Below are 10,700 nucleotides of genomic sequence, written 5' to 3'. Positions count from 1 at the left end.
ATATTGATATGTTGACAGGTTTATATATGTAATGTACTTGTACATGTAGGTGGGAAACGGTATGTACATTGTACATGTTTAATGCTTTAAAAGCATATTCCTCTGTGGACATTTCTCTCTCTAAAATCCAATTTTAATTTCATTTGTTATACTAACCTCTTACCAATCATTATTATACATAAGGATATCCTTCCTATATTAACTTTGTAACTGTTAAGTATAACTTGCCCATTAAAATGAAACTTGAATTCAAATTTTCCAATTTTGATAAAATAGATGAGAGTTTTTTCCCATTATCCATGCAGACGAAGTGTCATATATCCTTTACTGTGTAAGGATGGTTACATACCTGATAGAGGTGAATCAACAAGAACCTCCTACCAAGTTTGCATCATCTAATCCTAAATAATAAATCAAGGAATGCCATTGTTTCTGTTTTATTTGCTTTTATATTTACTTCAATAACAAAAACAATAATAGCTCAAAAATGGACAACTCATTGTATGAGGTTCAAGCTTCTATTCCTATTTCCTTGGGACTTGTCTTTTACAACATGTCAAGTGTCTCCTAAACTTGGCGGCCAGTCCAGCTCAACACTCTGAAAATAAACATTGGATTATGAATACAGAGAAATGAACAAAAGAGAGGACTTCAAATAAAACAAAAGCAACTACATGTATAAAGGACTATATGCAGTGCAGAATTACGCATTCCCCCCCCCCCCCCCCCCCCCCCAAAAAAAAAATTATTTTGATAAATTGATGTTTTATATCAAAATATTGGTGTTTTCTGAGGGTGTTTCAACTAGGAAACATCAAGCGCAGGCAGTATGATGCCCATATTGATGTTCATAATTATATGAACAAAAACATAGGTTAAGATCGTACTTGTGCAGATCTGCACACTATACGTACAAATGCAAAATATAAAGAAAAAAAATGACAATATTTTCATTTGTTTGCAAAATTGCGGGAATTAGCTTATTTAGGTGACGTCATAGATAAACAGCTAATGGACAATGATAACTAAAATCAAGATTTAAGTAATAGGCATCCTCTGTTTAATTATTTCTTAATATTCGAGTTTTATATGATACCATTTAAAAATTGGTTAAAATTGGGGGCAGATATTTGATTACGGGTATACCAAATACAGTTCTTTTAATCCCACTTTGATTAAAATAATTAACATAACCAATTTAACAATACCAAGAAAGAGTAATGGGGGGGGGGTTATTATCTCTGTTTTTCAGTCTTAATTCAAAGATGTGTGACCCAAGAAACTTATTTCATTATTTCCTGTGAAATCAAAGGAGATATTTAATAGAAGAAGATTTAAGTTTCCCGAATAGGCAGTGTTCTACAGACCAAACCTTACTGATGATCTGCACATGTCAACTTATGTGATCCTGCTCTAATAAAATAAAGTTACCATAGTAACAACTTTCTAGCTCACCTGAACATCCAGCTCCAGAATGTCACATTCTACACCAGTGAGCGTCCCTATGTTTGGGGTGGTCCTCCCAAAGTCCCCGTGAACAAACTCCTTGATATAGCTAGGTCAAAGTTAAGGTTTAACACCATATGATCTGATAAGTAAGGTATCTCTCTATGAGATTAAAGGCTCTCATTCATTTTATTAAATTGTCAAATTAAAAAGCAATTTTGGTCAAATTTTTTCCAATACAGTATGCTGGAATTATTGTAAGTCAGGTCTATTTAATGGGGTGCTAATTTTCATGTTCAATACTAAGTTGTCAATACTGGATTTGCCAGATTTTAAGCTTGACAATGTGTAAACACATGTATTTGTATAACAGATATTTTTGAATTTGTCAAAATTACACGATCAAATAAAATGGTTTACCATCATATCTTATGTCAATAAACTATACAGGCAGTAAACAAACATAGGTAATCATAGAATACTAAGCTCACCGAGACGAGACATCACCCTTATGAGACATCACCTTCATAATACCACCTTTATCATTTTATATGAAAATCATACTTTATGATCTTGGATATTCATGGATTCTGTTTTGACAAAATATCGTATATCATCTGATAAATTTTTTTATGATAATCATATGTTAATATGTTAATCAATACAATGATATAAAATTAAATATTGCATCATGTCATATTTCTAATATAATATATATCATATAATAAATAAAATACCGTAATAAACAATAATGAGATTTGATATTGTAACGTATGATATGACATTGTATTGTGTTATACCTTATTGTATTTGATCAAAAAACATAATACAATATCATAAAATATAATACAATATAGTATCATATTACAATATCATATTACATAATACATCATAACACTGAAACATGATATTATATTGTATAGTATAGAATGATATTGTATTGAATGACACTGAAACATATTTGATACATTATATGATATTATATCATATAATACAATATAATTTGATTCCAACATTGTATCTTATCAAATGATACAATATTATGTGATATGGTAAAATATTATAAAATACATTATTATATTATACATATTGCATCATATGACACAATAAAATATATTACAATATCATATAATACAATTTCATGTGATATGATAATATATCAAATAAACCAATATCATATCATACAATATCGTATGATACAATATTATATAATATAACAATATCATATAATACAATTTCATGTGATATAATTCTATATTACTGAAACCAATATCATATTATACAATATTGTATGATACAATATTATAGAATATACAATATTGTATCATAGGATACAATATAATATTTTGCAATATCATATGTAATTGTATCATGTGATAAAATAATAAATTAAAAATACAATATAATATTATACAATATTGTATCATAATATACAATACTATACATAACAATATCATGATACATAATCATATCATAAAATATCAAAAAAATTGATACAATCTCATATCGTATCGTATAACTTTTTATAATATAACATATGATATCATATTGTATCATATCAAACAATATTGTTTCATATCATACAATACTTTATCATAGGAATCATGTTATATCATTTATCAACAAACACATCTATCTATCGAGCTGGTTTGAGTGAGGTAGGAGATTTCTTTAGCATCCTTGATAATGGAGATCAGGCTCTGCTTCTGAAGCAACCTCTGCATTTAATTTATAATAAAGTTAAATCAACTATGCAAGCTATCATCTATAAAACATGTGACCTGTTCCAAAAAACTAAACCTCATCCAGCATCCGAAACCTATGGCTCAGATTCAGCATTCAAGCCCATCAGGTGCATTTGTATCATAAGACGCATCATCCATGCAATTTTGGTGAAGTTTGGACCAGTAATAACTAAGATGTCATCATCAGAGGGCACTAGCAATTAAAACCTTAACTTCCTCCAGCATCCGCAACCTATGGCTCAGATTCAGCATCCATGCCTGTCAGGTGCATCTGTATCATAAGACACACCATCCATTCAAGTTTGGTGAAGTTAGGACCAGCAATAACTAAGATTTATTTTTTAGCATCCTTGATAATGGAGATCAAGCTCTGCATCTGAAGCTACCTCTGCGATTCATTCATATTACAGTTAAATCAACTATGCAAGTTTGAAATAGTACTATCATCTATCAAACATGTGACCTGTTCCTAAAAACTTAACTTTATCCAGCATCCGAAACCAGACTATGCATTCAAGCCTGTCAGGTGCATCAGTATCATAAGACGCACCATCCATGGAAGTCTGGTGAAGTAAGGACAAGTAATAACTAAGATATCATCATCAGAGGGCACCTGTTTCAAAAACTTTATCTAATCAGCTCTTAAAACCTTAACCTCCTCCAGCATCCGAAACCTGCTCGAAAATTGCTCAGATTCAGCATTCAAGCTTGTCAGGTGCATCAGTATCATAAGACGCACCATCCATACAAGTTTGGTGAAGTTAGGACCAGTAGTAACTAAGATATCATCATCAGAGGGCACCTGCAACAAAAACTTAACCAGCTCTAAAAACCTTAACCTCTTCCAGCATCCCAAACCTATTGCTCAGATTCAGCATCCAAGCTTGTCAGGTGCATCAGTATCATAAGACGCACCATCCATACAAGTTTGGTGAAGTTAGGACCAGTAGTAACTAAGATTAATCATCAGAGGGCACCTGCAACAAAAACTTTAACCAGCTCTAAAAACCTTAACCTCTTCCAGCATCCGAAACCTATTGCTCAGATTCAGCATTCAAGCTTGTCAGGTGCATCAGTATCATAAGACGCATCATCCATACAAGTTTGGTGAAGTTAGGACCAGTAGTAACTTAGATATTGCTATCAATGGGCACCCGCAACAAAAACTTTAACCTGCTCCAAAAACCTTAACCTCCTCCAGCATCCGAAACCTATAGCTCAGATTCAGCACTCAAGCCTGTCTGGTGCATCAGTATCATAAGGCACACCATCCATGCAAGTTTGGTGAAGTACAGACCAGCAGTAACTAAGATACTGCTATCAAAGGGCACCTGCAACAAAAACTTTAACCTGGTCCAACAACCTTAACCTCCTCCAGCATCTGAAATTTAGGACCCAGATTCAGCATCCAAGTCTTTCAAGTCCATAAGTAGGTCCAGATGCATCATCCATGCAAGTTTGGTGAAGATAGGACAAGTAATAGCTTAGATACAGGACCTGCAACAAAAACTTTAACCAGGTCCGGACGCCGACGCCGACGCCACCGCCGACGCCGACGCCGAGGGTATAGCATAAGGTCTCCTTGACTTCGTCTCGGTGAGCTAAAAAATCAACTCTACAGACAGTAAACAAAAAATCAACTCTACAGGCAGTAAACAAAAAATCAACTCTACAGGCAGTAAACAAAAAATCAACTCTACAGGCAGTAAACAAAAAATCAACTAGGACTGAAGATAGGATACGTGCCAGCTTGAGTTAAGAGGTTCAAGGTGAAATGAAGGTCATCAACTTTTTCTGCTGACATGCTGTACACAACTCTTTCCCTGGTCGCTAAGGGTCGACGATGAAGAACACGAATTGGAGTTTTCTGGTAAATTACCAGATCCTAGAAACCAAACAGCAATTCAAGTTTACCATAAAAAAAGTACCGGTACTTGGACAGTTCTGTAGGTTTTTTTCCTAATTTTCAAATCTTTTAGACATACTGCTAATAAATTTATATCAGTAGGATTCAAACCACTAAATTTTCACAATTGAGACTTAAGAAAAAAATGTATAATGCACTTAAAATCATACAGAGTTTCAAAATGACGAATACTGATTTTGAAAATTAGAGGTGGTCCCCATTACCTTGACCTCCTGAAGCTTTTGGAGCTGTTCCTGAGACAGAGGTTCCTTGGACCAGCACAGCGCGGAGTACGTCTTTGTTTTCTCGATCTCTCCTTCCTTCAGCTTGTTGATATCATTCCTGCTCAGTGAGTAAAACTTCAGCATTTAGGGAGACATCAATGAAAAACTAATAATCTGGTACTTACATGTTACACACACAGGCAGAACAAGGGCCAGTCTAATAAAAATGTTCAGTTAAAAAGATATACTGTAAATTCCTAATTAAACGCAACGAATTAATATCCGCGTAAAAGCATCCCTCGCGTATTTTAAAATCTCGTTTTTATTTTCTGAGAGCTGAGAACTATAAAAAAATAGTACAAAAATTCCATTTTCACGATTTTATATTCTTGCAATTTGATACAAAGGGGGAATCGCTGAATTAAGTACTCGCGTAAAATAAGGAATCTACAGTACATTATGATATTGTGATACCAGAAAATTGAAGTGTGACATATATAAGTTATTGAGATATCAGTGACATCATAACTTTAGGTAATTACAATCAAACTAAGAATAATTCAAAAAATGATGGATACTTTTCAACAATCTGTAAGTCTCTGACTTTCACATCAGCAGATTTGTTGATTTCCTAAAAAAAAAATTGTTACTGATAATGAAATTTATATTGCACACATGCAAAGGAACGTTACTAGAACATAAGCATTGCACAGTCTGTACAGTTACGTAAATATGCAGCATGTCATACAGGAGATTAACAATTCGATCACCTGTTGTATTTCTGCCAGATCTTCAGGCGTGAGTCGGACTCGGTGAGGGTCAGCCATCTCTACTACAAATGGCCTCCCTACAAACAAATGACAGCATTCATTGCAGTCTACACAAAGAACAGGGTTAGGTAGCCTGGTGTGGAGGCTTTTGTTTCAGCTCTAGAGTACATACCTTTCCCCAACATTCTGACATCAACATCTTCTCTTCCAGATGAAGAAAATCGTTGCTCTGAAAGAGATAAAATCCTCCATTTTTATTCACAGTAAAACTCCCTTGTGTAAGAAAGTTATATATTTTCCATATCCTTCATGTCTGGATTTAAAGAACATCTGTAGAAACTTAATATTCATGTCCCATTGGCTTCCTAAAGCAAGTCTTACTTGATGTTCATGTATTTCTATCAAATACTGTGGTTTCACCAGTATTCGTTGAATACCAATTTTCGTGGATTTCATTATTAGGTTCATCCATGAAATTGAATGTTTATCGAAGTGCAATCTCCACTAATATTTTGTATTAAAAGGATCATTGGCCATGAATCTGCGTATCCTTGAAACTGTGATTTTCACTTCATCCACGAATTCAAAATTGATTCCCTTGAATATTGATGAAACCCCAGTATCTGCTGTCGGACTTGCCAACGAATTTCAACGAATTTACCTTCTCCAAATTACCTGTAAAAAGAAATTTCTTTTTCAATGGTCCACAGATTTCCTCCTCCACTGATGATTCGCTTTTTCTTCCTCCATCTAGAATCCACGGCGTCTGGCTCAGAGTGCGACTGTACTTGTTGTAACGACCTATGATCAAGATTTTCTTAACTGTATCATACTAACTCATGAATTTGTTGATAATAATGCGACTCCATTGCTGGTTGAGTCACCAAATTATTAAGAGTTACAATTTTTTAAACTCTTGAAACCAAGTGACAAAACAATCAAGGCATAAAAGTGTTTCCTACAAAACTTGATACATGTATTAAATGGACTCCAATATAGAACTGACTAATATAGGCATAATCGTGTATGAAAAGTGGCAGACTAAAAGGCCATATATACACGTTATGTACCGGTAAAACCCACTTCACAAAAATCCTGGTTGTCATAAAATGACTTCAGATGGTCATACAGACATTCAAACAAATTAATTAAGAAAGAAAATTTTTCGATTGATGAATAGAGCACTTACCAGCCACAAAGACTGCATCGTGAACACACCTGATGTCCTCACAGAGACAAACATTGGTCTCATTACTCTTAGGAAGACTGTAGTTTCTATACAAAACACAAAGAAAAAGAAAAATCAAACTCAAAACCAACAAAAATACACTGACATAGAATGTTTTATGCATGTATCTACAGTACAGATTTAATCAGATTACAGTGTGTATCTATTAATGTAATCTTGAAAATGTTTGCATGTGGGCAAATCTTTCAGTTTCAAAGAAAAAGTTTTGCAAAATTTTCTAGCATACAAACTGTTTTGAAAAGAGGCAAAGTTATACATTGTCATAAATACATTTAAGAGATTCTTTATTTTAAAAAAAATAAGCCTCAGACAAACACTTTGTTACATGGAAATCCCAAACTTTTATCCCACAAAAATATCTACATTTTCGGTACGTAAGAGGATCTTTATTCACCACACCTTTTGAAATACCCCTCTGTCATTTTGGACAAAACTCTAGCTACATTAGCCCTTGTGTAGGTGTCTCCATAACTCTATAAAACAACAACAAAAATCAGCAATTCATTATATAACTACATTGTATACTACAGTATCTTATATATATGTATACAATAAAATATGTTCAAATCAAATACAGTACACATTTACCTTCATTAACACTATCATATATCAGATGCTTCTAGATCGTAATTTCTTTTTTAATATTGTGGATTCTAAGTGCTTATAAAACATAATTATGTGATATGAAATGATTGCTATATGTATCATAAAATTGAAAATAAATTTAAAAATTGAAGGTAAATACTTTATTTAAAGACCATATTTCTGTAAAGATATTTTCTATATCCTGACAGTAAATAATTAAATTGATACATGTACTACATAAAACAGTTGTCTGATAATTGGTACAGTATCTACCGATACATAAACAGCATTAGTGATTCATGTATACCCTTTGTTGCTTTCTTTTTCTGAACACTTCTGGACTGTGGTATGACCTACAATAGCCAGGTTAACAGAGTTAGTGTAAAGTTAGTGTCTATTTGCATTTACATGGAATGGAGAGCTTCACTACATCAAATGTGGGACAAAACTTACAGAAACGTGCACTCTTTGTCTGACTTTTCATAGGTGAAATTCAGAATAATGTCAAACTTGCTCTGGAATAGATAAGATTATCACTTAAGGTGGTATGAGACACCTGTCAATATTAATGGGGATAAAAGTAAATTATAATAAAAATGTTTTCAGATCAATTTTTTTTTTTAAATTATACTTGATTTTATTGTTTATTTTGATAAGAAGTACGTCACAATATGGAGGTGTTTCATACTACCTTAATAATTATATTTTGCAGCTATGGTTGTACCTTTAAAGACATAAAATTTACCTTGAGCTCGAACGGAGCATCTAGAGCTGCTGCCAGGAGTGGGCCACTTCTCCATTTCCAGACATCTTTTACTGAGGATATCTCCTCCACCTCCCTGTGTTCGTACAGAGACCTGAAATCAATCCACAAAACTAACACATTTCAGTTACCGGTATTTAATTCCATAAAATAATCATAATAACACAGATTTTCACTACTTACTTGAATTTTTCTTTCAACAGCAGTAATATGGCATGCTATAAAAGACGAAAAGGAGTTTGTTCAGAAACAAAGACAACCAAACAGTCTTCACTGAATAATCTTTACCGTTGAGCGTAAGTCAGCACATAAAAGACTTAGTTCTGAAATAAGTGACAGTAAGTTGGTCCTATTTATATCATATGTAGTTCTAGTTATCTTACCTCTCTGAGCAGTGAACAGACTGGCGTAGTTAGAGAACAAATGAAGTTTTTGAACTGATGGTCACTGGTTCTAACCGCCTCCACAACCTGAGGAAAAATTATCAAGTACCGGTATCATGATATTTCAGTCTTTATTTTCAGATCAACATCAGTTCATTTGAATCACTTGGTAAATAATTTGCTTTAAATATTCTGTAAGTTCACAATGTTGGTATTTACCTTTCGGCTGAATTGCCTTATTCTTTCAAAGGCAAACATTCAAAAGCATTCACTCTGATTCACTCATTACAAACAAAGTTTGGAGGTTTGGAGGTACCAAGATCACTGACCCTGTTTAGGAATCCCTCCTCTAGGTAAACTTGTAGAATCCCCAGACAGGCGGGACAGGGGAGGGGAGAGAATATGTCATCCTGGTCATCCACCAAGGACTTCACTTTCTGAGCCAGTTCCTGTAAATACAGTCACCTCCTTTAACACTTATAATAAAGGAAATGCCAAGAATTGGTTTGTCCCATTGATGTACTGCATTAAAATTCATTTACTTTGAAATTAAGGAATCATATTCTGGATGTCTCCATACAAGTTTAACATTGATGTTTTAAGGATTGACAAAATATTTAACTGATAAATCTTCACAAGGAATATGTAATCAGAAATACGGAGAGAGTGTTAAAAAACATGTTTGCCTTGATATATTCTTGACATTAAACATGTGTATAAATCAATAATGAATTAGCTATCTACCACACCTCTGAGGTGGCTCTGAATAGCCCAACATCTCCAGCCCCCAGGAACCTCAGTACACAACGGGGACAGAGGCCATCCTGGGTCAAGAGAAGCACGATTTCTTTGGTTACTGTCGGATCCGAGCTAAAAATCTACAAACATAGAATAGTCAATATTGTAACCTTCACAATTTTGCAATAAACAAGATAAAACAATGAAAAAATAGCTATCATAATGACAGTTCACAAATATGATGGACAAAGCATCTGTAACGTTATATATCAGTATATACATGTAGCACACACAACTTCACAAACAGCAAAGAAATGATGAGTAAATATTACATTAGGGACTGCTGTCATTTCTCCTGTTTGGTTTCAGTGTTCAACGATTTTATTCATGTGTAATCATTGCAATCATGAAGGAGTATTTTTCATCCTCATGTTGAAGCTATCTGAAATTGACAGGTAACGTTAACGTTCACAGATCTTTTCGGCACAGGCCTATCGTGTTTAATCAAATTAGACACAAATAAACATATGCAGTGTTTCTTGTAATCTTTTGTTCTACTAACGAATATTTATCATTTCATCTCAGCTGTCAAAGCGCAGAGTTTTAGTTTACTATTTACCGTGAATTTCACGACTTACATTTCCACACATGGGCGCAGCCATATTGAATCACAACGCCCTCTATCCGGAAGTTTTGGTTTTTCAGCTTCTCAACTACAAATAGGATGTATTCATGTAACTATTTTTGTGGTTGAGAGAACGCAACGGTTTTTCACAGAAGTTTAATTGTAGGACAATTCAAAAAGGTAAATAACGAAATGAAGCTCCATGACTTATGCTACTTTTTAACCGATGCATCAATTAACTTTAATCACTGGAATGCAGTGATGTA

At 33.8% G+C, this 10,700-nt stretch overlaps 2 protein-coding genes across 6 annotated transcripts in view; one reads left to right on the top strand and one right to left on the bottom strand.

Annotated features, from left to right (window-relative positions):
- Window positions 1–424: 424 nt before the first annotated feature.
- LOC128175680 (tRNA pseudouridine synthase Pus10-like) lies at window positions 425–10,513 on the bottom strand. 2 transcript variants are annotated; one of them, XM_052841491.1, is made up of 19 exons: window positions 10,448–10,513; window positions 10,142–10,251; window positions 9,821–9,949; window positions 9,401–9,520; window positions 9,072–9,158; window positions 8,872–8,906; window positions 8,671–8,782; window positions 8,379–8,440; window positions 8,233–8,278; window positions 7,740–7,813; window positions 7,281–7,366; window positions 6,767–6,892; window positions 6,264–6,320; window positions 6,092–6,168; window positions 5,900–5,952; window positions 5,322–5,439; window positions 4,934–5,076; window positions 1,456–1,555; window positions 425–598 (listed from the first exon to the last, which is right to left on the bottom strand). In XM_052841491.1, the coding sequence occupies exons 2-19, from the start codon at window positions 10,157–10,159 to the stop codon at window positions 557–559; spliced, it is 1,485 nt and encodes a 494-aa protein (XP_052697451.1). In that variant the 5' UTR covers window positions 10,160–10,251; window positions 10,448–10,513; the 3' UTR covers window positions 425–556. The 2 variants fall into 2 exon arrangements, with proteins under 2 accessions (XP_052697451.1, XP_052697452.1); XM_052841492.1 differs by having other exon boundaries at window positions 10,429–10,494.
- Window positions 10,482–10,700, top strand: part of LOC128175677 (ral GTPase-activating protein subunit beta-like) — a 41,893-nt gene continuing 41,674 nt past the window's right edge. For 3 of the 4 annotated variants that reach the window (XM_052841487.1, XM_052841488.1, XM_052841485.1), the window contains exon 1: window positions 10,485–10,614. The gene's annotated coding sequence lies outside the window, so the exon portion shown is untranslated. Of the gene's footprint in view, window positions 10,615–10,700 lie in introns of all 4 variants that reach the window. The other variant, XM_052841486.1, reaches the window with a different exon arrangement.

The sequence above is a fragment of the Crassostrea angulata genome, chromosome 3 (genome assembly GCF_025612915.1).
Source record: "Crassostrea angulata isolate pt1a10 chromosome 3, ASM2561291v2, whole genome shotgun sequence".
NCBI lineage: Eukaryota > Metazoa > Mollusca > Bivalvia > Ostreida > Ostreidae > Magallana > Magallana angulata.
The sequence above is the reverse complement of the archived record's forward strand: the minus strand, read 5'-3'. Positions and strand labels throughout refer to the sequence as shown.